The sequence below is a fragment of the Rhinoraja longicauda genome, chromosome 5, assembly GCF_053455715.1.
Source record: "Rhinoraja longicauda isolate Sanriku21f chromosome 5, sRhiLon1.1, whole genome shotgun sequence".
In the NCBI taxonomy this organism is placed as follows: domain Eukaryota; kingdom Metazoa; phylum Chordata; class Chondrichthyes; order Rajiformes; family Arhynchobatidae; genus Rhinoraja; species Rhinoraja longicauda.
In genome coordinates, this window is record NC_135957.1 from 39,456,650 (window position 1) to 39,481,417 (window position 24,768).

Consider the following 24,768-nt stretch of genomic DNA (forward strand, 5'->3'; position numbering starts at 1 on the left):
TAGATTCTAAGAAGGTCCAAGTAGCATGGAACTCAGAAGCAACATCTGATCTTAAAACACTTAATGAGAAGATTACGAACATGGAATTATTTGACACATCAGAATACCAAAACACAATAAACATGCACCTTGATAACTTCCTGGATCAAAAGGTTGCCCAAACTGACATGACGCTCAGACACATTGTTTTCAATTCAATCCAGGTAAGATAATGGGGGAAAATTTATCCTTGAATCCTCAGCGTAGAGTGTTCAATGTAGTGGTTTCTGACTTTCATGTTCCTCAACGGAATGAAATTTGGTGGAATCTAATAAGAAAGGGAGGTTGACCGGGATGGTAGATGCAATGGAATGGGGGGAGAAAGGGAAGAAAAATAGGAGACCCAGAGTAGTGAAGGGTGAGAGATGAATGGATAGAGGAAGAGGAGGAGGGGGGAGAAATTGGATTGGGGGGGGGGGGGAGCGGGGTAACAGACGGACCGAAAAGGGTGCACACTGGAATGAGGAAGGGAGGGAACAGGCTGGAGGAAGGAAGGGAGGGTTACCTGAAATTGGAGAATTCAATGTTCATGCTATTTAGTTGTAGACTGTGAGGTACTGTTCCTCTAGTTTGCATGTGACTTCACTCTGGCAGTGGAGGAGGCTAAGGATGGATCAGTTGGAAAGCTAAGGAAATTAAGATGGCTAGCAACTGGAGGCTCCAACTGACGCTAACGGACAGAGTCTGTGTGTTTGTCAATGCGGTTGCCTTACTCCTTTTATTCCGCTTGGGCAGACCATAACCCAATGGTATGAATATTAAATTCTCAGTTTTCAGGTAAACTTCTTCCTCTTCTCTTTATCAACTATCTTGCTTCATCCTAACTCCTACATCCTTGCACAACTTTTCTTCCATTCCTTCCAGCCCGCTACCTTGTTCCTTTCTGATTTTCACCTCCTCAATCTGCTCCATCTACTCATCACCCACCACTTTGTACTTGGAATCTCCCATTTCTCTTCCAATTCCCTCCCCCCCCCAGTCCATGTCCCCTTCTACCCATCATCCCTCCCACTCCACACCTTCCTTCCTTATCAGATTCCACCATTTGCACCCTTTTGCCTTGTATACTTACCATCTTCAGCCTTAGTTACTACTGCTATTCTTCTCTTCTCCACTTGACTGCCAATTAACCTCCTTTTGTAGATCCATCTTTCACTTTCTATCAGCTATCTCTACTCCATCAGTCTAAAGAAGGGCCCCAACCTAAAATGTCATCTATCCATTTCCCTCCACAGATGCCACTTGACCCACTGATTGTCTGCAGCAGCTTTTTTTTCCCCCCTCAAGATTTCAGTATCTGCAGTCCCCTGTGACATATATAAATACCTACCTTCTAGGTTTGGTCCTTCCTATGCCACGGAAATAGTACTCATCAACATCATTAATAACCAATTAAGTAATTATGACACAAGCATCAATCCTGGTTCTTCTTGGATGGCTTACAACCTTTGTCATTGCTGATCTGATCATTTACCCAAAACATCTCTCATCTTTTGTCCAGCTGTGTTGGTCTACACTTGCTTGTTCTGTTCCTGTCTATTGAGTCACAGTCAGAGAATCAGCAGCAATGGCATGTCTTTTTTCCTCTGCACCATTATCTCTAGACCTCCATGGTTCAATCTTCCTATCCCACCCACTTTTGTTTCTCATCCAGCAACAGTTACACAAACAATATCACAAAATGTTGTCATTTTTTATATGTATAATTTATGCAATATTTACCTTCCCATGGCCTCGCCACCAGCCGTAGCTTCTGGTCTATTACACCACTTGTCTGACATGACAAGTATTTTCCTCCAAATATATTTCAATACCAAGCTTATCTTTCCAGGCTAGAACTCTGCCAAATACCCCATTCAACGGTCACCAAAAACTTGACTGACTGCAGTCTTGCATTTCTGTCTGACCTGAGCTGTGCTTCCAATTCTAGAGCTGCCAAAGCTGCCAACATAAAATAGTTAAATATGGAGATTTTGCTTCACTTCAGTTTATCTGTTAATATAGTTTTCCATGAATTGTTATTTCTGGACCTCTTTAACCCAGCATCTTCTGTGACTTGTTTTGATAATAGTTCATTAGAAGCATTAGTGAGCATTCTACCATGTTAAAATTGTTGTTGGATCATTTTACATGATGAAAATGTGTTCAAAAGTAGGAACTGAAAGTTGGACCAAAATTTTATGAACTTATTTTTCATTCATCAAACACAGAAGAATTTATATTTATTGAAGAATGTACATTGCATTACATGTTGATTTTTAATTTGCAAGGAATTATTTTAAAAAGGATCAATGTAAAGCAGTTACAAACACACCTGTTTTATCTTTGGCAGGCCAGCAAAAAATGGTTGGAACAGGCTAATGGCAAAGTTCCATTTGCTCCCACTATTCAAAACCATTTGGAAACTCTGAGGAACATGGATTTGAAGCAAATTAGCTCATATTTCACTCTTCCAGAAAATTTGTTTCTAAAGAAGTAAGTTAGTTTGTTTATTTTGTCAAGGGTCTTGGAGTTTTTTCGAATGAGCAACAGAAAATTCCATCTCTGCTCTCCCCCAATTCTGAATCCGAGCACCAATCTCAAGGATCTCAGGCTACATGCTCCAATCTCTAGTTTATCCACCGAGCAAGAGACAATAGACAATAGGTGTAAGAGTAGGCCATTTGGCCCTTCGAGCCTTCCATTCAATGTGATCATGGCTGATCATTCACAATCAGTATCCCGGTCCTGCCTTCTCCCCATACCCCCTGACTCCGCTATCTTTAATAGCTCTATCTAGCTCTCTCTTGAAAGGATCCAGAGAATTGGCCTCCACTGCCTTCTCAGGCAGAGAATTCCATAGATTTACAACTCTCTGATTGAAATGTCTTTCCTCATCTCCGTTCTAAATGGCCTACACCTTATTCTTAAACTGTGGCGCCTGGTTCTGGACTCCCCCAACATTGGGAACTTGTTTCCTGCCTCTAACATGTCCAATCCTTTAATAATCTTATATGTTTCAATAAGATTCCCTCTCATCCTTCTAAATTCCGTATACGAGCGTAGTCGCTCCTGTCTTTCAACATACAACAGTCCCACCATTTTGGGAATTAACCTAGTGAACCAATGCTGCACGCCCTCAATAGCAAGAATATCCTTCCTCAAATTTGCAACTGGCCAATCTGAGTGGTGGTCATGTGGGAAATGAAAATAATATGTAGTTACAATGATCTCCTGCCATCAAATTCATCCTGCTTCAATTTTGTAACATCCCGCCACTTCCCTGTAAGTATCTGGGTGAATCTTGCAGGTTGGATTCCAGAGCTCCTGTTAAAAGTTTCAATTGATTTCCACCTTCCATTGTGAAATGTAGGAATCCAATGAAGTGATATATGGCATTGCCTCTGTCACCCCAGTCCATTGCTGGAGACAGTAGGGAAAACACTGAGTAACTACCTCTTTGATACTGTATCAGTATAGACCCAGCAGAGCTTTAGAACTCTCATCGTGGAAATAGGCCCATCATCCAACTTGCCCACAACGATCAACATGTTCCTACCGACCTAGACTAGTCCGATCTGCCTGCATTTGGTCCATATCCCTATAAACCTGTCTTATCCATGTACCCGTCTAAATATTTCTTAAACGTTGCCTCAACTACCTCCTCTGGCAGCTCGTTCCATTTGCCCACAACCGTTTGTTGAAAACATTACCCCTTAGATTCTTATTAAATCCTTCCTCCCCCCCCTTACCTTAAACCTATGTCCTCTTGTTCAGGATTCCCCAACTCTAGCCAAGATCTACTCAATATGTTCCTCTCATGCATTTGTACCCTCATTGTCCTGCGCTCCAAGGTAAAGGGTCCTAGCCTACTCAATCTCTCCCTGTATTTCATGCCCCGAGGCCAGGCAACATCCTCGTAAATCTTCTCTGCACCCTTTCCAGCTTGACATCTTTCCTATAACAAGGTGCCCAGAACTGAACACAATACTCTAAATGTGGCCTCACCAACATCTTATATAACTGCAATATGACTTTCTGACATCTATGCTCAATGATTGATGAAGGTCAGTGTGCCAAACGCCTTTTTGACCACACTATCTACCTGTGGTGCCTCTGTCAAAGAAACATGTACCTGCACTCCGAGATCCCTCTGCTCCACAACACTCCCTAGAGCCCTGCCATTCACTAAGTAGTTCCTGTCCTGGTTTGACTTCCTAAAATGCAATGCCTCACATTTCTCTGTATTAATTTCAATCAACCATTTATCAGCCCACCTGCCCAACTGATCAAGATCCTGCTGCAATTTTTGTTGCTATTGGCATTTTGTTTAAAATGGTTCTTTCATTTCTTTAGCACCAATCCCTATCCTTCTGTCTTTTATTGATCATTTATATCCCTTTCCCATTTGCTGTAAAGTACACAGAATGAATCTGTTTGTTACAAGTTTTTGTTTGTAGTAAAAATCATTGTCTTTCTTTAATCTTGTTTATTGTCTCTTCCCCCCTCCCTTGTCTTTCCCATCACAGTCGCGGCTCCATCGCAGGCACATTTGGGGAAAATATAATTGACATTCAAGTTCCAATTCCTTTTGGTGGCAAAGTGTTTGAAGAAATGAAACTTTTTCCAAGGACTGTAAGATATCCTCCAATGGTAAAGGAAGTGTTTAGAATCAATTCACCATCCAATTATTACACCATACCATCAGTATTTATTCCACTTGTTGGGGACGTAACTTCCATTCCTTCTGTTACCATTCCCAAAACATATAAGCTCCAGATTCCTTCAATTAACAAACTGGAATTCTTCTCCCAGTTGAACAGTAATTATTATAACTGGACCTCCGACTTAAAATGTGAAAGCAATGCAAAGAAAGAGGGAAGACAAATTTCAGCTGATGTAGACATCAAAGCAGACGCACTTCTGGATTACTTGTCATTTAAAGTGAAAGGTGAGTGTTTTACTAAAAACTTTTGAAATAATGCAATCTTTATAATTATCCATATTTTTGAAAAACTAGTTTGGTTTATTGAGAGCTTTAACTTGTCATAGTATATCACATTATATCTGACCACATAATGTCATTTAATTCATATTTAAGTGTATGAGGGAAGATAATTGTTCTGAGTCTTTCCCAATGCACGGTAGCGCAGCGGTAGAGTTGCTGCTTTACAGCGAATGCAGCGCCGGAGACTCAGGTTCGATCCTGACTACGGGTGCTGCACTGTAAGGAGTTTGTACGTTCTCCCCGTGACCTGCGTGGGTTTTCTCCGAGATCTTCGGTTTCCTCCCACACTCCAAAGACGTACAGGTATGTAGGTTAATTGGCTGGGTAAATGTAAAAATTGTCCCTAGTGGGTGTAGGATAGTGTTAATGTGCGGGGATCACTGGGCGGCACGGACTTGGTGGGCCGAAAAGGCCTGTTTCCGGCTGTATATATATGATATGATATGATAATGGTGATATTTTAAATAATAAAGTCAAATACATGAATTGCACTGGATCAAGCGGATGGTTCATAACACCATCATAAGCTAAATTGATAAATATATTTGCTTATTTTTGGTAACTGATTTTATTTAAACTGGAACAAGCAAACTGCTGAAGGAACGCAGAGGGTCAGACAGCATCTACAAAAGAAAATGGTCAGATAACAATTCTGGTTGGGACCCTTCATCTACCATTTCTATCGAAATGTTATCAGCCCATTTCCCCTAACCTTGAGCTCTTACCCTGCCTGAAACCTTGAGCTCTTCCAGCAGATTGTTTTTCACTTAAAATTCTAACACCTACAATCTCGTGGATGTCCTTTATACAAACTGCAATTGGCATGAAAATTAATTACAGCTATTGAATTTTACAAACTTTCATTGCCATAATATTACATCTTTAATTATCATTAGTTTACTAAATGTACTTTGCCTAAATGTAATTTGAATCTCAATCCAAAATAAATGTGTTTTTTTATGTATCATAGGATCTTTGCTCTCAAACCAAATTCAAGAGGAAGCATCCACACTCATCACTGGATCATTTAAACATGCCCTGCTCACAACTTCAGGAAAGTTGTCAACAAAATATATTGGTTTAAATGATAAAAATGATGTAGTATTTGAATGGGAGGCATACAGTATAGGAGGAGCAAAGACCTCTTTGAGTTCATCATATCAATTTGGGATTGGGCATGATTCCAATTTTGAAATACAAGGCCATGCAAAAGGTGCATTAGATGTATCTACATTTTATTCCACCTGGAATTACACCATGTCTGAAACATTTAACTCCAACAAAGAAGCCAAAGGAAGTTCAATTTTAAATTACAATAGTGCACTTCTCCAAATTACCAATAGAATGAACAATGAATTCAATAGTGATGGTGTCACGTTTTCCTCTATCACTGATGGATCGAGGCTCAACTTAAAAAACCTCATCAAAGTAAGAATAACGAACAAGAAATATGAACTGAGATGTGATACTTCAGGCCAGTCCAGTGAAGGTGACTTCCTGAGCAACATAAAATTGGTTAACAATAATAAAGGACTGAAGGCAGAGAACAAACTGCGCAGTCAAATGTTTGACACTACCATAGACATTTCAGATCAACTCAGCTTCACTGATGGACAACTTACTTTGTTCATGAATTCAACAGGAAAGTACATTGAGATGGATGCAACCAACAGCTTAAGTTTTAAAATATCAGAACAATTTGCTGAAGTTGAAAATAAGTGGCATGTAGGTTATTATGGCAATCATTACTACACTGTGTTGGCTGGCACATTCTATGATAATGTTCTGCAGGTAAAATCATCTGCAGAATTCCCTGGTGTAAATAACCATGGTATTCTGATCATTGGGAATGGTGGTCTGTCAACTGAAGTGACCTCAAAAGTTAATATAGATCCTATTGATTTGAAACTTAGATTCAATACTACTGTTCAGCAATCACAAGCCAACATGATATTTAACATCCAGGATGGAAACAGTAATTTAGTTAATTTGAATATCGATGGAAGAACAGATAACAGTGGAATATACATGTCCTGTACATCTTCGAGTGTAATTTTGGAAACCAAAGCAAGCAATAACATCAATCTTCAAATTACTAAAGAAAAAGGCCTGGTTCTTCGCACAACAACAGAGGCATCATACAAAGAAACTACACTTAACCATGTAAACCACTTCACTGTTCATTCCTGGGTATGCAGTGGAGAAATGCAGACTGATGGTCACCTTGATTCTGAAAACATATATCAGCAACATTTCAAAGTGCTCATGCAACCTTTCAAATTTTCAGCCAATTACAATGAGAAACTCAAATACCAACAACTGGATCTTGCCCATACTGGACAGCTTCTGCTTGAACCATTCAAGATTGACTTGAAGGGTGAATTTGTGGGAAAACAGATGGCCCATCAGGTGAAACATACTTATGAATTGCAATGCGCAGAATGGAAAGCATTATTAAGTGCAAACACAACTGGAAAAGTGCTGTCTAATAAAATTAATCATAAATTAAACTTGGAAATCATTGGACTATCTGCATATTTCTACAGTGATGCATCTTGCAAATCAAAACAACTACAATTTCAGAATGTGATTCGCACTGCAGCTCTTCCATTTATCTTCTCCTTTGAAGCAAATACTGATGCAAATGGAAATATTGATCTCTGGGGCAGGCACAATGGAAAACTTAGCAATAAATTCCAGGTGAAGGCAGAACCACTTGCCTTTGCACTTCGTCACAGCTATGAAGGAATTTCTGAACATAGCAGGGATGATCAGAAGTTGTTGAAAACCCTTCTGAAAAACACCTTGAATGTTATTTTGGATCCAGCTGAGCAAAAAAGCATGTGGAAACTTGAGGGTCAGTTAAATAACAATGGCTACATGCAAACTATCAATGCCTACAACGCTCCAGACAATATTGGAATAGAAATTGCAAGTGAAGCAGAGGTTGATTTAGGCTTTAAACTCGCCTCTACAGAGGAGAACACTGTTGAATCAACTGCACCATCAAAGATAAAAATTTTCGGTAATCTGCAATATGACAAAAATAGGAATATTCATATTTTGGACATACCATTCATGGAAGATATGCCCCTGTACTTTGACTCCTTAAAAAATGTAATTCTAAACACTTTGGACGCCATTAACAAGCTTTTGTTGGACATGAAATCTAATCAGTTTGCCCAGAAATACAAGATTCTTTTCCGGCAAATAAATGATTATATTAAAGGTGTGAATTTAGATGTGAAGGTTAATGATGTAAAGGATAGAGTGCTCAAGTTTGTAACAGAGTATGAGAAATCAGCAGAACAACTTCAGCTTGCTTTGTTAGAGGTTTCCAATAATACAGTGATCAACATGCAGATTTATCTTAATTACCTTAAAGAATACAACACGACTGATCTGAAGGAAGCGATGTCAAATTTCATTAACAAGATTGTGAACGCAATGAGAGAAATTGATCACCAATATGAAATAACCCAAAAATCTCTGGAAATCGTCAATCAAATGCAGAAATATCTTGAAGAGCTTGCTCTACAAGAAATAGTCATTGCTAAATGGATTCAGGAACTGGTTGCAGAGTTCAAAATTAAATTGCATGAATTACAGGCACAACTCCAGAACATCGATTTGCAGGAAGTTGCTGAGAGAATAAATCAACAGATTTCAAAGATTGACTTCAATGAACTACTTGAAAAACTGAAACAAACATTAAGTTCATTTGGACAAGAAGTAAATAATTTAATCAGGGGAACCGACCAGATTATTCAGTTTCTGGCTAAGGTCTTGGAAATAGATGATATTATTAACTTCATTAATGCCAAGATTCAGAAGATAATTACAAAGTTTAAACTTGATACCCTGGTTCAAAAACTGGTGGATGAAACTGTGCAACTCATTAAACAATATCAGGTGAAGGAAACAATACAAGGTATTGTAACCAATCTTAAAAAGATTGATGTGAAATCATACATTGAAAGAGCTGTTCAGTATATCAGTGAACTATCTGAACAGATAGGACTATATGACTTTCAGGAAATGATTGACAATATTAATGAATCCCTTAAGAAAGTTATTAAAGATTTAAAAGAATTTGATTATAATGCCTTCGTTGACAAAACAAACAATTGGATCCAAGAAACAAGTGATGTTGTCAATGATAAAATCAGAGAGTTAGAACTTAAAGAAAAAGTTATGACTATGACAAAATACATACAAGCAATTCAGTCTTCAATAGCAGATTATATGACACAAATAAACATCAATGAATTAATTGACGAAATGGTAGATGTATTCAGAAGTATAACTGTGGCGATTCACAATGAACTGGTGGTTAAATATGGTGACATGTTTGAGGAACTCCACGAAAGGATCAATAAAATGAATATCTATGAAGAACTGCAAAAACACTGGCAGGATGCTGTGAAGTATTATGAAGTGCTTGTTCATCACCTCTCAGCAGCATATGAGAATGCAAAAGAGAAAATTAACATTTTGGCAGAAGAGAATAATCTCACAGATGTAGTGAATCAAATGTACATTTACTTGGAAGAAGGCTTTATTGTTCCAGAACTGAACCTAGGTCTAATACATGTGCCTGAATTTGAACTCAGTATTCGTGCTGTTAAAAATGGACAGCTTGTTATCCCATCTTTTATAGTTCCTCTGACAAATCTAACAATACCATCTTACAAGGTCAATTTAAATGATCTTAAAAATATCAAGATTCCTACAAGATTTGAAATTCCAGCAATTAGAATTTTGAATTTATTTACTATCCCTGCCCTCCTAATCGACTTGGAAGCAATTAAGGAATTCATTGTCACAACAATTCAGGACATACAGAATTTCGAAATTCCCACAGGAGTTCCCACTTTGTTTTCAGATTTAAATTTCCCCATTATGTCATTACCAGGTATAACTATCCCTGAAATTGATCTCAGTATGTTGCAAGTCCCTGACATAAGAATTCCAAAAGTAAATTTAAACAACTTCATGCTGAATTCTATTAAAATTCCAGAATTCCAACTGCCTCGTGTACCTCATAAAGTGTATGTTCCGGCATTTGGAAAACTCAGCGGTACATTTAATATTTCATCTCCTCTTTACAACTTGCACACTAGTGTTGGAATTCACAACAGCACATTTGTTCAAAACGAACCTGGACTTCTCGCTTTTATCACCGCAAAAGGCAAATCAGATTTAGACATTCTATCCTTTGACCTCAAAGCTAAAGCCCAGTTAACAGCTCTTGAGCAGAATCTGTTGAAACTAAGTGAAAATGTGAAGCTTGACCACACAGCTCTCCTTATCGATCACAAAGGAGCACTTACTTTCAGGAAAACGGTTGTGAATGGAAATGCAGAGACTTTGATCAAAATTACCTCTGAACCTTATACGGCCGAAGCAAAGAATATTATAGGAATTAAAACAGATACAGAACTTTCAGCAAAAATGAAGACAACTTATCAACACAATTTGAATGTACCATTTATACATACATCAAGTCAAGTTTCGCTGATTAACACTGTTGAAACCTCTACTAATGGAAAGAGCGTAACAAGCACAGTCAGTACAATTACGAATGGAAAATGCTCTTTTAAAGACTATTCTGATGAAGGATTACACAAAAGCGAGCTAAAATTCCACTTTAGCGCACCTGCTCTTGTACTTTCATTTGCTGGCAGCACGAACACCAAATATCTAAAGATGAAACAAGATTTCAAGACTGAGATCTTCCCTTCATTTAATGCCAATTTGGTTTTGAATGCAGATACGACAATTGCTCACCTTGGAACTAGTATCATGAATGTGAGTGGAACTGTAGATTTAGCATTGTTGGAAGTAAAATTGATGGGATATCAAAATACTGACCTTAGTGGTCATGCCACAGGCACAGTAAGAAATTCCTTTACTTTTGCAGCAGAACCATTTGCAGTTGTTGCAAAGGCAAATAATGACATCAATGCGAAGGTTTCTTTTCCTATGACACTTACAGGAAAAGTAGAGTTCATGAATAACTATGAACTGATATTAAATCCAAATGAACAACGTTGTGGCTGGCAAGTAACTTCAAGGTTCAATCAGTACAAATACATTCATAACATTTTTGCAAGTAATAATGATGAAAATATAATTTTGCTTTTTGAATTGAATGGTAATGCAAACCTTGATTTCCTCCATCAACCCATTTCTATCCCAGAGATTTCAATAGTTCACACGGCATTCAAACTTCCCCCTGTCACTGGTTATTCCCTGTGGGTAGATGCAGGACTTAAATCATTCTTGAAAACAACACGACAGTCATTTGACTTAAGCATCAAGACTGAATACAGCAAGAATAAAGATGTTCATGACTTTAAAATTGATTTGACACCTGTTTACAACCGGATTGAAGATCTCCTTACCGTATCTGAAAATACCTTTAAACATGTCAGAAACAGCATTTGGAATTTATCAAGAAAAACACGGGATGATGAAATGCAAGTGAATCCTGCTTCAAATAACTTGCCAACATTTCTTCAAATACCAGGTTACACCATACCAGTGGTGAAGGCTGAAGTCTCCCCTTACAGACTAGCTATCCCAAATTTCCGTTTTGTTGCGACAAGAGAAATTACTACACCAAGCTTTAGATTACCAATTATTAGTTTCAACATGCCTTCTTACAGTTTTGTTATACCATCCTTTGAAATTGAATTGAATATTCCTGACAGTTTTTATACATTGTCTTTTCCAAAGATCAAAATGCCAGCTCTACAAGATTCTATCAAGATTCCAGCTATGGGCAATCTGACTTATGATTTCTCACTCAAATCAAGTTTGGTGACACTCGGTGCTCATGCTGAACTCTTCAACCAGTCAGACATCATTGCTCGTTATAGTGTCTCATCTACATCGATCTTCACTTCCAACTTCAAAGCAGAAGGAACAACAAGCCTGGCAAGAAGGCGAAGACTGAAATTGGCAACAACTATTTCTGTTAACCATGAGACCATTTACGGAAAGCACAACAGCACTCTAAGTTTATCATGGAACAATGTGGATGCTTCAGTTAATACGAAAGCAAATATTAAACTTCCTAACTTAATTCTTAATTTCACTCATGATTTGAGTGGTAATACAAAATCTAAGCCCAATGTGCAATCAAAGGTGTCTCTTGACTACAGAGTGTTAGTGCCTTCAGTCGGAACTGACCTTGAAGGAAATGCTATACATTCATTCACCTTGGGAGACCTTGCATCCTACTTCAATTTGGAAACTTCAGCTAACATTCAGGTTCAAGGAAATGTGACTTTCAAAAACAAATTTACTGGCAGTTTGAACAATGAAGCCAATGTTTATTTCAGTTCAAATAATGTTCGCTCAAATGCAAAACTTGATTTAAGTTCATCAGCTAACACAGATTCTGGTAATAATCTTAGCATCGAAATGAAAGAAAACCTTGCTTTAGAGGCAACCACAAGACGCATTTTTGCTGTGTGGGATCATTCTGGAAAGAATGCAATAAAGCTTACTAAAGGATTTACAAGTGGTAGTCAAACATCTAAAGCAACACTAGAATTAGCACCCTGGAGTGCAAAAGGAAATTTAGATGCCAAATTTAATCAACCCAGTTCTTGGTGGCAGAGGGCAGATGTACAACAGCAAATCACTGTAAGTATCACACCAGAGAGCCAAGCATTGAAATGGGATAATATTGGCCAACTGTCTTCAATTAGCTTCAGTGATGCGGTAGGACTATTAAACAACAGAACTGAAATACGTCTTGACTTGGCTGGTTCCCTGCGTGGACATGTACATTTTCTGAAAAATATCTGGCTTCCGGTTTATGACAAAAATTTATGGGATGTACTGAAATTTAGTCTGACTACCAGTGAGAAGGAGCAACAATACCTCCATGCATCTGCACTAATTGTGTGCATGAAAAGTGAAGATGTTTTCCTTATCACATTCCCAGTCCAGAGGATAGCCAATGGTATAAAAGTAAATGTCCCTGAAATTGATTTTCCCGAATGGATCAACATTATTCCAGAACTGATTCTCAGCAACCTACTTCGAACAGAGGGTGAAATTACATTTCCAACAGTCAAAGTACCTTTGGTAAACATTGTTGTGCCTTCATATAAATTACACTTGTCAGAATTAAAATTACCAAGTGTTTTCATTACCCCTGAATTTAGAGTTCCATATACTACTCTTCAAGTGCCTTCATATACAATTGACTTCAGAAATATTGCTATTCCATTCAGGACAAACATTCTTCCGTTTGAAGTCTCTTTGCCGGATTTTCCCACTGTAAGCTTTCCTAATGTGAACATTGATTCTAAGTATGTAGAATATAACAAAATCCCTTATCTTGATGTGACAACACCAGAAATCATAGTCGAGATTTCTCAGTTTACCCTACCAACATTTTTTGGAACAGCTAAACAGCATCTGAAAATGAGCAGCAAAATAAAGCAAACTGCAGATTCTGAATCACCAGCTATAGTATTCCCTGCCAGAACAGTGGAGATACCATCCCTGAAAATATCTCTACCTTTAGCAATTGCTTTCCCAGTATTTAAATCATTAAGTGGAAACATCAACGTTATGTCACCAATATACAACACTACATGGATTGTAAGTGTGAAATCGGATCAAGACCAAGCAGATACCTTCACGTCAAAAGTCGAAGCCACATGCAGTTCTACTCTGAGGTTTCTGGAATATGAATTAGAGGGTAAGTTATAAAGATAGCAATGTATTTTATCCTTAAATATTACAAAGCTTGTCGGAGCCATTTGTCTTTACTAACTGTTCTTAGCATGTTATATTATTTTGTATCCTGCTGTATTATTTTTGGGCACTTGGGGGTTGTCATGAGATGAATACTAGGCTTACATATATGGACATATGTGCATATATGGACTGGGAGGAGCCAGGGGAGGAGCCAGAATTGTGAGTATAATTGGGAAGACAGTGACGTCTTGCGTTAGACATTAGGGAGCTATGGCTAGATACAAATGGTAAGCCAAGTCAATGACTAGAGATCTACTAATCTGTTTGTATTACTACTTCAATAAACGACTAATTAAACTGAAACATCGAGCAGATCTCTGTTGGTGTTTGCGTCAAGAATGCTCACTCCATTCTTTTCGTGAAAGTGGTAAGCTTAAGGACTTTATTGGGAAAGACTAAGTTGCCGCTACAATGCTATTTGCCATAAAGATTACATCTTCAAGTACACTTTCTGTTTTTTTTTGTTTTCCTATTAAATATACCAATCATATTCTGAGTTACTCCAAATATCATTTTTAAATTGTTAACATGGATATTGGTTTTTATAATCATTCAAATAAATTTATCAACGAAATGAAGGCGATTCAGTATTTTGCAGAAAATAAACCATTTAATCAGAAGAGATTATCATATTTATGAAAGACAATTTCCTCTTCTTTCATAGTCACTGAAAAAACAATTGAAACCGATGATGACTACATTGCGAGTGAAAAAGTCCTCTTTTCACATCCTGACTTAAGTCTAAACTGGGAGGATAAAATTAGTGTTGAGAATTTAAGGTATGTTGTACATTTTCATGACACTTTTAGGTATCAAATAATTTGTTTAGTTTTGTTTGACTTTTAATTAATTCTAATGGTCCTAGGCTCAGCACAAAATTGATTTAAACTTTGATTGCTGGATCGGACAGAACTAACTTATTTTAATATAATTAAAACATTATAGCTAGTAATGCTGCTGCCTCGCAACTCCAGCAATCTGAGTTCAATTATAATCCCTGATGCTGTCTATTTGGAGGTTGATAGTTCCCTCACAACTTGAGGTGTTCCTCTACATATTCGTTTCCTTCCATATCCCAAAGATCTTTGAGTTGGAAGGGTAATTTGGGCTCTGTAAATAATACCTAGTATGTCGAGGACTGAATGGGTATGAGTGGAGTACAAACATGGGATTAGTGTAACCATATTATTAATGGTATTTGATGGTCAGCATGGGTTAAGGGAGCCAAAGGATCTCTTTCCATGATGTAGCTTTTCAGACATCAGCAAAGGAATACAAAGACATTGATAAGAGAAAGTAAAACAAGTAAGTAGGCTAGCAAGAACATAAAAACAAACTGTCAGAGCTCTTATATGTATGTAAAAAGGTATGGGTTGGCTAAAAATATGTTTTTTTTACAAACCACGACAGGTGATATCAAGAGTCAGGAGAGTTTAATTGTCATATGTACCGACAGCTGAAATTCCTACTTGCAGCAGCATAAACAACTTCTAAACACAATAAACAGAGCTAATATATAAAAATTAAAATTCAATGAAGTAATAACCCCAATACAAGTGCAAAAAAAGTCCAAAAGTCATTAGTGCACCCAAAGATAGTCCATAATTCACAGTTGAGGTTAGGGTTGTGTAGTGTTCAAGAGCCTGATGGTTGTTGGGAAGAAGCTATTCTTGAACCATGGTTTAGTTTATTTTAGAGATACAGCATGGAAATAGGCCCTTCGACCCACCAAGGTTGCACTGACCAGCGATCCTCGCACATTAACACTACCCTACACACACTAGGGACACTTTTACACTTATACCAAGCCAATTAAGTTACAAACCAGTACGTCTTTGGAATGTGGGAGGAAACGAAGATCTTGGGGAAAACCCATGCAGGTCACGGGGAGAACGAACAAATTCCATACAGACAGCACCCGTAGTTGGGATCGGACCTGGGTCTCTGGCGCTGCAAGCGCTGTAAGGTAGCAACTCTACCACCTGTGCCACCTTTAATTGTCATGGTTTTCAGACTCCTCTAGTGTCGATGGTTGGAGTGAAATGATAACATGGGATGGTGTTGGTCTCTGCTGATGCTGGATGCCTGTTTGAGTGGCTCCTGTACATTCCTTTGATGGTAGGGAAGTCAGTACCTGTGATGGGCCGAGTCGTGTCCATGGCTTTGTAATCTCCTTTGTTCCTGGGCTTTCAAGTTGCCAACCAGGCTGTCACACAGCCAGTCAATATGCTCTATACTGTACAGCTGTAGAGGTTCAAGAGAGTATTCACTGACATACCGAGATATTATGTTGGAGAATAGGGAATGGACAGAGAAATTGACAAAAGGATCATCTTAAAAGAAGACACAGGAATCCTCATAGAAATAGTGGAGCATTACTGACCTAGAGTAAATAAGCAGTCAAAGAAATTAGGATTAATAATAATTGTGTTCATGGAACAAAAACATGGGATAGTAGAGCACGGAACAAGTGGTTTAGTTCACTTGGTTCTGATCCGAATGTGATGCCAAATTGAACTAAGCTCTGCCTGCATGTGATCCGTATCTTTCTATTCCCTGCACATCTGTGTGCCTATTCAAAAGCCTCTCAAATGCCACTATTGTAGCTGCCTTCACCAACATCTTCTGTGTAAAAAATCTGCCCAACACATCTTTTTTAAACCTTCAATTTACTTCTCTCCGGAGACGTTGCCTGGCCTGCTGAGGTACTCCAGCATTTTGTGTCTATCATCCATCTTTTTTAAACTTTACCTCTCTTACCTTCAAATGTTCTGAAGAAAGGATGTTCTCTGATAATTGCAAAATGTCCAATTCTACTTGCAACTCCTCTGAAAATGGACATGTTTGTTTACAGCAAGATTCTGTATTAGTTAGCTAGTAAATTGTGTTAGACAATGACCATTGTCAGAAGAAGAGCAAATCCACCTGTTCTCAATGCTCAATGGTGTGATCATCATTCCTCTGTAGTTTTGGTGGAGTGGGAGGGCACTATTCACTAGAAATTCAACTGGTTCAGCAAGATAAATACCATAGTGGTACACGTAAGGTGTACGATGGAATATCTTCCACTTATTGGAAGCGTGAACTCCAACAATACCATTCATGATGAAACAGCTGATTAGCACCTTTTGATTTATTGCAGTTAAACATCTCCGTTTTTCCCCGTTCATTTTAATTCGTTTTATAGAATATATTTTGGGCAGTGGAGACTTAGTCACTGAGTTTATTTTACAGAGAGAGATTGTAGATTTTTGGATGTTAGGGGAATCAAGGGATATTGGGTTACTGCTGGAAAGTTTTAGTGTAGTAAAAACAAAATCACCCATGATGCTATTCTATATCTCTTCTATCTATTGACAGAATTCAGATACTTTTAATAATCTTAACTTTTATAGAATAAAAAGCTTGTGGGTTTTGCAAATCCTATTGTATTACACTTTATTACAGATCAAAGAGCAAAGACAAAAATTTACAGGCATAAATAAATTTTGAATGATGAGGAACATGCCTTATAGCCCACAATGTTCATTCAAATATGGCACCAAATCAAGCTAATCTCTCTTGCCTTCAGGGTGACCCATATCCCTCCATTCCCTGCATATTCACATGCCTATTTAAAGGCTTCTTAAAGGCATCTGTTTCCACCACTATCACTGACAAAGCATTCCAGGCACCCACCACTCTGCTTTTAAAAAAGATGCCCCGTACATCTTCAGATTATCCCCCTCGTACATTAAAGCTATGCCTCTAGTTTATAACATTTCAACGTTGGGAAAAAGGTTCTGAATGTCCACCTTATTTATAGGAAAACATGACTTGAATTTTTTTTTTAAACTGTACATTTTGCAAATTTGAAGTAAAAATAGAAAATGCTAGGAATATCAGCAGGTAAGGTAGCATCTGTAGAAAGAGGAACAGTTAATGTTTTAGCTTTGGTTCTCTTTTACAGAACTGTTTATTGAATCACATTCAAATTGATTTATCGTACCTAGAAAAACTGTTTTTTTTCTTTTCTGCACTAAATTCCAATCTATTTCTCTTGGTTTCTTTATCAGGACAATTGTTCAATGGGATATAACCATCAACAGCCCGACTTTCACAGATTTTGAATTTCATTTGATTGGAGATAACAGTGAATTTTCTTCATCCATCTCCACTCCTTCTACGGGATCTCTCAGCATGAGAATTGAAAAGAAAAAGCCAGATGTTCTGTATGGAAAGCTATATTTCCAGAAACCAGTATGTGACATTCATGTTTATGAAAAATAATGGCTGGAGTTATTAATGCAACTGTTATTTATTTGGTTAGCCACAAAAAAATGTTTCTCACCAAGGTCCGTGAAAGCTTTGTGTTAAGTCGTGATTGCTCAGATAAACTACCTAATTACTTGGGCAGGTCATTTCTAAACTGCTTTTATCAGATGCATAAAATAATAGCACTCACATGCAATGTAATTTTTCTTAATTTTCTTTCAACAGCCATCTGCTGAAATCGTTATTTTGGAAAGTAGTGCTTCACTGGAGAACACTGAACATATTCAATTGCTGTTCAAATGGGAAGATGTAACCCCAGATTTAGTAGAAGGCACAAAAGAAAGAATACCGAAGATGATTGGAGCTGTCTATGACTGGGTTAACAAGTATCACACTGAACATCTTGGAGTTGAGATTAGTGCTGTCAGTTCAAAAGTAAAGGGCTTGATGAAGGAGAACATCAATGATATATATGCCATTACAGTCAATAGCATTAAAGAAGCTGATAATCGTTTCCAGTCTACAGTTGATGATATCGCCTCAAACTATCAGAATATGAAACACGACGCAAAGACATTATACAAGAGAGCAGCAATAGAATTGACAAATGCAGACTATAACAATAAGTTCACCATACTATTGGATGACATTTCTAATTTACAACACGGGTATCAGAATACCATAAAGGGTTCGATTGATTCAGCATCCAGTTTTCTAAAACGTCACAGGTTTCCGGTTCCTGGACCTGAAGACTCTTATACAGTTCCAGAACTATATAAGCTCTTCATAATGCAGGCAAAACAGTATGTTGAAACCATTGTTCGTGGAGTTGATCAATTTGTGGAAGAAAGACTTATAGAGACAGTCAAGTACATCGAGGAATTGGAGCTGAAAGTCTCTGGCACTAATACAGTCATCAACAGCACAGAAATAATTAAACAGTTAAGACAATTTCTGCAGAAAGTTCAAATAGAGCTGATTGCAACTTTAGAAGAAATGCAGAGTTTTAATTTTGAACCATATTTAGAATCCCTAAAGGACAATATACAGATCTTTTCTGAAAAACTGGCTTCACAGTACAAAGAACTAGCCAATATAAATTTTGAAACAGTAAAATCTAAAATGTATCAGTTGTACGATGATGGTGTCAATTCAGCATATGCCTACCGGTTGCAAATCTTTTCAGAAGATTTGAAATTTTATCTTTTAAGACTGTTTGAAATGACCCAAGACCTGTTGCAAGTTCTTATTGAAAAGATTCGGGCAGGAAGCAAATATTGCAAATCAATCCATGAAAAATATTTTGATAGTGCCTTGTTTGGATGGACGGCCAATTTCAATGAAATTGATGAACAGTTAATTCAAACGTTGACAGTATTTGCGAAATATACACAAGAAGGTCCACAATTAATCGATGCTGGTATTGCAAAAGTTAATATTCTGAAACAAGAAGCAAACATGTTCATTAATAATTCCGTTGATACTTTAAATGGATATTATGAAATTATGCAGTCAGAGTTTCAAGATGAAGGGCAAGTAATAATCGTTGAATATCTTCAAAGAGTCAAAGAAAATTTGAAAGAGTTTTTTGCAGGCATGAAGAAGCAAGCAAATGCCTATAAACGGGCACTTAAGAACAAAATAGATGACTGTACGCATTTTGATGAAATCTATCCAAGTTTAATTGAGAATGCAAGAAGTGCAGTTGATTTGTTTATTGAAAACTGCAGCAAATTTACTGAACAACTATTTAGATTCCTGGAATTGATTTCAAATGAACTATTCAGTGGATTGATCGTGAAAAGGCAACCTGGAGAGCTTATAATTAATGTTCCACACTCTCTTGAATGGAAGTCATTTGATGAGGTTCCCAATTTGAAAGAAGGAATAATGAATCAGTTCAACACAACTTTTATCAGGGGACATCAGATGCTACAAAGAGGTACTGTTCAAGCATGGGAAGTAATTCTGGAAAAGTATAAGAAAAATAAAATGCTGCTGGAAGAAAGAAGTACACAGACCAGGAAATCAAAATATTAAAATGTATCTTAATATTTAAAGTTGTTTTAAATCAAACCAGCTAGCATGCATAACATACCATTCTTGTGAATGGAAATTTCATTATTTCAGTTTTCAAATGAGAATAAATGCAAAGTTATGAATAACAGCAAGTTTTTTATAGATTGTTTCATTGTAACAAAAATAATAAATAAAACAGATTTCTCCATCTATTCAGCTATTAAAACAAAATAAAGTAATTTTGGCTGTGATTAGACTTCTCTTTAACTTCAGGATGGGGTACAAGAGAGAAATATATTACTACATTAGAATACTATTATTGAGCAAGTGGACACTGAAATCAGGATGGGATTACATTATACTGGTATCTGCCCATTTCACATACATCTAAAGTTTGACTTCGTTATAGGCACATACATATAATAGCAAGAATGTTACAAGTATGTGGAAGATTTCATTCATAAGTTCTAGGAGTAGAATTAGGTCAAATCAACTCTGGCATTCAATCATGGCTGATCTATCTTTCCCTCTCAACCCCATTCTCCTGTCTTCTCCCCATAACCCCTGACACCCTTACTAATCAAGAATTTGTCAATCTACGCCTTAAAAATATCCATTGACTGCCTCCACAGCCTTCTGTGGCAATAAATTCCACAGATTTACCACCCTCGGACTAAATAAATTCCTTCTTACCTCCTTTTTAAAGGTATGTCCTTTTATCCTGAGGCTATGGCCTCTGGTCCTAGACTCTCCCACTAGTGGAAACATCCTCTCCACATTCATTTTATCCAGGTCTTTCACTATTCAGTAAGTTTCAATGAGGTCCCCCCTCAACCTTCTAAGCTACAGCGAGTACTGGCCCAGTGCCATCAATTGCTCATCATATGTTAACCCAGTCATTCCTGGGATCATTCTCATAAACCTCCCCTGGACCCTCTCCAACGCCAGCACATCCTTCCTCAAATATGGGGCCCGAAGCTGCTCACGATACTTCAAGTGCGGTCTTACTAGTGCTTTATAAAGCTTCAGCATTACATCCCTGTTTTTGTATTCTCCTATGTCAAAATAAATGTCTTCTTTACTACCGATCCAACTTCCAAATGAACGTTTTGGGAATCCTGCAGCAGCACTCACAAGTCCCTTTGCACGTCCAATTTCTGAATTCTCTCCCCAGTTAGAAAATAGTCTATTCCGACTACCAAAATGCATGACTCCACACTTTGCTACGCTGTATTCCATCTGTGACCTCTCAGCTCACTCTCCAAACCTGTCCAAGTCATTCTGCAGAGTCCCTACACTTCATGCCCCTCCATCTTTATGTTGTTGCTACCCATTAATGTTATCCATTAATGGTTGTCATCCATTAACAACCAAAGTTTCAAGAGAAAAAATGTTTATCCATGATGTTCAGTCTCACTCAATGTATCAGAGTTTGTGAAAGTCTGGAAGGCCCATTTTCCAGAACAACTGGTCACAATAGGAAACTGAACTGTTGATGAAACATATATATATTTTTATATCTACCCTTTAAAAGTACAATCAACCACACTGCAATTTCTTTATATTCATAATACAGATCCTGCCAACTCAATGTATCCATGCTGATTTCAAAGTCATCGATAAGTGCCGGATGTACTGAAGGCAGCTCAGAGACATTCCACTATATCATGATAGTCGTAGCCCAAAAGGATTCAAAATAATTTGTGATCAAAGATTTGAATAAGTAGCTGCATTGAGAATCATTTTCACAGTTCAATTTATTTTGAAAGTACAATTGCATAACTTTGCTTAAGAATGAAATCCAGCAATTGCACTGAACGGTTAATTGTTTTTGTGATTCTGTTATTTACTTTTAAATGAAGCAGGCAAGTTGTTTAAATTCAGAAGCCCCCAAAACTCTACATTGATATTCACATAGGATGAAGTTTATGAATCACTGAAATTAGAAGCCCGTGTTAAACTGGCAAACTCCTGCAGTTGGGAAGTATGAGGCAAAGGAAGTAACTGCACATTTAAAGCTAGATGGAAAATTGTTATTGGTGTAAGGAATGCACTCATGTATTACATTTTTGAGGAAGAATCACATATACAATAGATTTTATACTTTTCACCCATTTGTGCATTTTAATATGGATGGTACATTCCATTAATGCTATAATTTATCTGCTTATTATAAACTTGACTGACTAGAACTTCAAATTTGCACTTCAGATCTTTTAATGTATTTATTTCACAAAATTCTGGAGTAACTCAGCAGGTCAGGCAGCATCTCAGGAGAGAAGGAATGGGTGACGTTTCGGGTCGAGACCCTTCTTCAGACTGATGTCAGGTGGGCGGGACAAAGGAAGGATATAGGTGGAGACAGGAAGATAGAGGGAGAACTGGGAAGGGGGAGGGGAAGAGAGGGACAGAGGAACTATCTAAAGTTGGAGAAGTCAATGTTCATACCGCTGGGCTGCAAGCTGCCCAAGCGAAATACGAGGTGCTGTTCCTCCAATTTCCGGTGGGCCTCACTATGGCACTGGAGGAGGCCCATGACATAAAGGTCAGACTGGGAGTGGGAGGGGGAGTTGAAGTGCTCAGCCACCGGGTGATCAGGTTGGTTGAGGCGGACAGAGCGAAGGTCTTTTAAGGATATTTTTGTCAGTGAGTGGCATACTTTCACATACTTTTGGTTATTTTTTTAATAGTTCACAAACATCCAGTTTTTTAAATGCAAAGCTAACATGAGAACAGTAGTGAGCATTCCCCACATCATGCACCCCACCAGCACTGGCCCACACTGCCAAGGCACTCACACCCTTGCAATAAATAATTGAAGCAGTACATAGTCTTCAGTAAAAACAAAGGGCTGGAGGGAATCAGCGGACCAGGCTGGAGGGAGTCAGCGGACCAGGCAGCATCTGTGGGGGGAAATGGACAGACAACGTTTTAGGTCGGAAATTTGAAATTATCAGCATTGGTGTTGGACAGTGATAGACCTTGATATACTGTTGCTATATTGAGTGACAGATGAGCATTGACAGCAGCTATGTTGTTGGTGAGGATGGAGAGACTCAGGACAGAGACGAGTATCTGCCCTATCATCAATTGTTAATCATTTCTTGATACCACGAGTCAGACCTTGTAGCATTGTTCTCAACCCTTCATTCACATTCCCCTACTCTTAACTCATCTCTTCTTCCCCAAGCCCATAGCCAGCATGGCATGTACAACCCTATCACTACAACACAACTGTCACTCCCTCACTGGATCCCAGGATGAGGCGGAAACCAGGGCGTTGTCACATTGAGCACTCTCATCATTTGGTGATACACGTGCAACCGAGGAATCCTGGCACAACCACGATCTCTGCCACAGGAAGTTTGCTGAATCAAAAGTCAGGAGGTTCAAGATCCAAGAGTGTTTTATTGTCATGTGCCCCAGATAGAACAATGAAATTCTAATTTGCAGCAACACAACAGAAATTGTAAACATAGTACACTGTAAACAATGTAATTAACAAGAAAAAAAGTTAATATATTTATATATGTGTGTGTGTGTGAGTGTATATGTATTTACACACAAAAGCACAAGTACATACAACTGCTGTTCAAATGGGAAGATAGCCATTAGGCTATTAAACACTACAACCTCCAAATAAGCTCTGAACTACATACTTTTCGGGAAAAAAGTGTGTCTATGTATTTACACACACAAACATACATACGTACACATAAAAAACAAACAATAATAGTGCAATAATAACAATATTAGTATGTAGTTCAGAGCTTAATTGGAGGTTGTAGTGTTTAATAGCCCAATGGCTGTAGGGAAGAAGCTGTTCCTGAACTTGGACATTACAGTTTTCAGGCTCCTGTACCTTCTTCCTGTTAGCAGGGGTGAAATGAATGTGTGGCCAGGGTGGTGTGGGTCTCTGATGATGCTGGCTGCCTTTTTGAGGCAGCGATTCCAGTAAATCCCATCGACGGTAGGGAGGTCAGAGTCGGTGATGGACTGGGCAGTGTTCACAACTTTTTGCAGTCTTCTTCACTCCTGGGCATTCAAGTTACCAAACCAGGCCGTGATGCAACCAGTCAATATGCTGTCTACACCTGTAGAAGTTCAAGAGAATCCTTTCTGACATACCAAATATCCGCAATCTTCTTGGGAAGTAGAGGCATTGTTGGGCTTTCTTTATAATTATATCTCTGTGCTGGGTTCAGGAAAGGTCTTCAGAAATATGCATGGCCAGGAATTTGAAGCTTTTGACTCTCTCCACAATCGTCCCGTCGATATAGACAGGTTTGTGGGTCCTCATCCTTCCTCTTCCACGCCCCGGAGTGCGTGAAGGACCAGTGAGTGAATGAGGGAATGGCAAGCAAGTGAATAACCTGACAGTGAGCAACAATGTCAGATACGTCAGCCTAAGATTATTTGGTCTAGGACACCATCCTGAATAATCCTGGAATTATCCTCTGGGCCTGGAGTGAGCTGAAGCCAACCATTGTACAAGGTATGACTAATTGCTGAAATGTTTTCTGCTTGATGCTCATTGACCATGTCAACCAGGATTCTTTTGTCAATTGGTACCTTGTTGCCAAGTGTAGCAACATTCACCACAGCAAAGTGGAAATGCTTTGCTTCACATATGAAGGTGCAATCACTGGACTGAAGACAAAATGCTCAATGTGCAGACATTGATC

The 24,768-nt window shown here is 38.2% G+C and overlaps 1 protein-coding gene across 1 annotated transcript in view; it reads left to right on the forward strand.

Moving 5' to 3' along the window:
- Nucleotides 1-20,322, forward strand: part of apoba (apolipoprotein Ba) — a 53,970-nt gene extending 33,648 nt beyond the window's left edge. Inside the window, exons 23-29 of the mRNA XM_078399320.1 lie at nt 4-203; nt 2,372-2,514; nt 4,548-4,969; nt 5,997-13,751; nt 14,475-14,589; nt 17,866-18,049; nt 18,290-20,322. Of these exons, the coding sequence (XP_078255446.1) occupies nt 4-203; nt 2,372-2,514; nt 4,548-4,969; nt 5,997-13,751; nt 14,475-14,589; nt 17,866-18,049; nt 18,290-20,104 (10,634 nt within the window). The 3' untranslated portion in view covers nt 20,105-20,322. The remainder of the gene's footprint in view (nt 1-3; nt 204-2,371; nt 2,515-4,547; nt 4,970-5,996; nt 13,752-14,474; nt 14,590-17,865; nt 18,050-18,289) is intronic.
- Nucleotides 20,323-24,768: the final 4,446 nt, after the last annotated feature.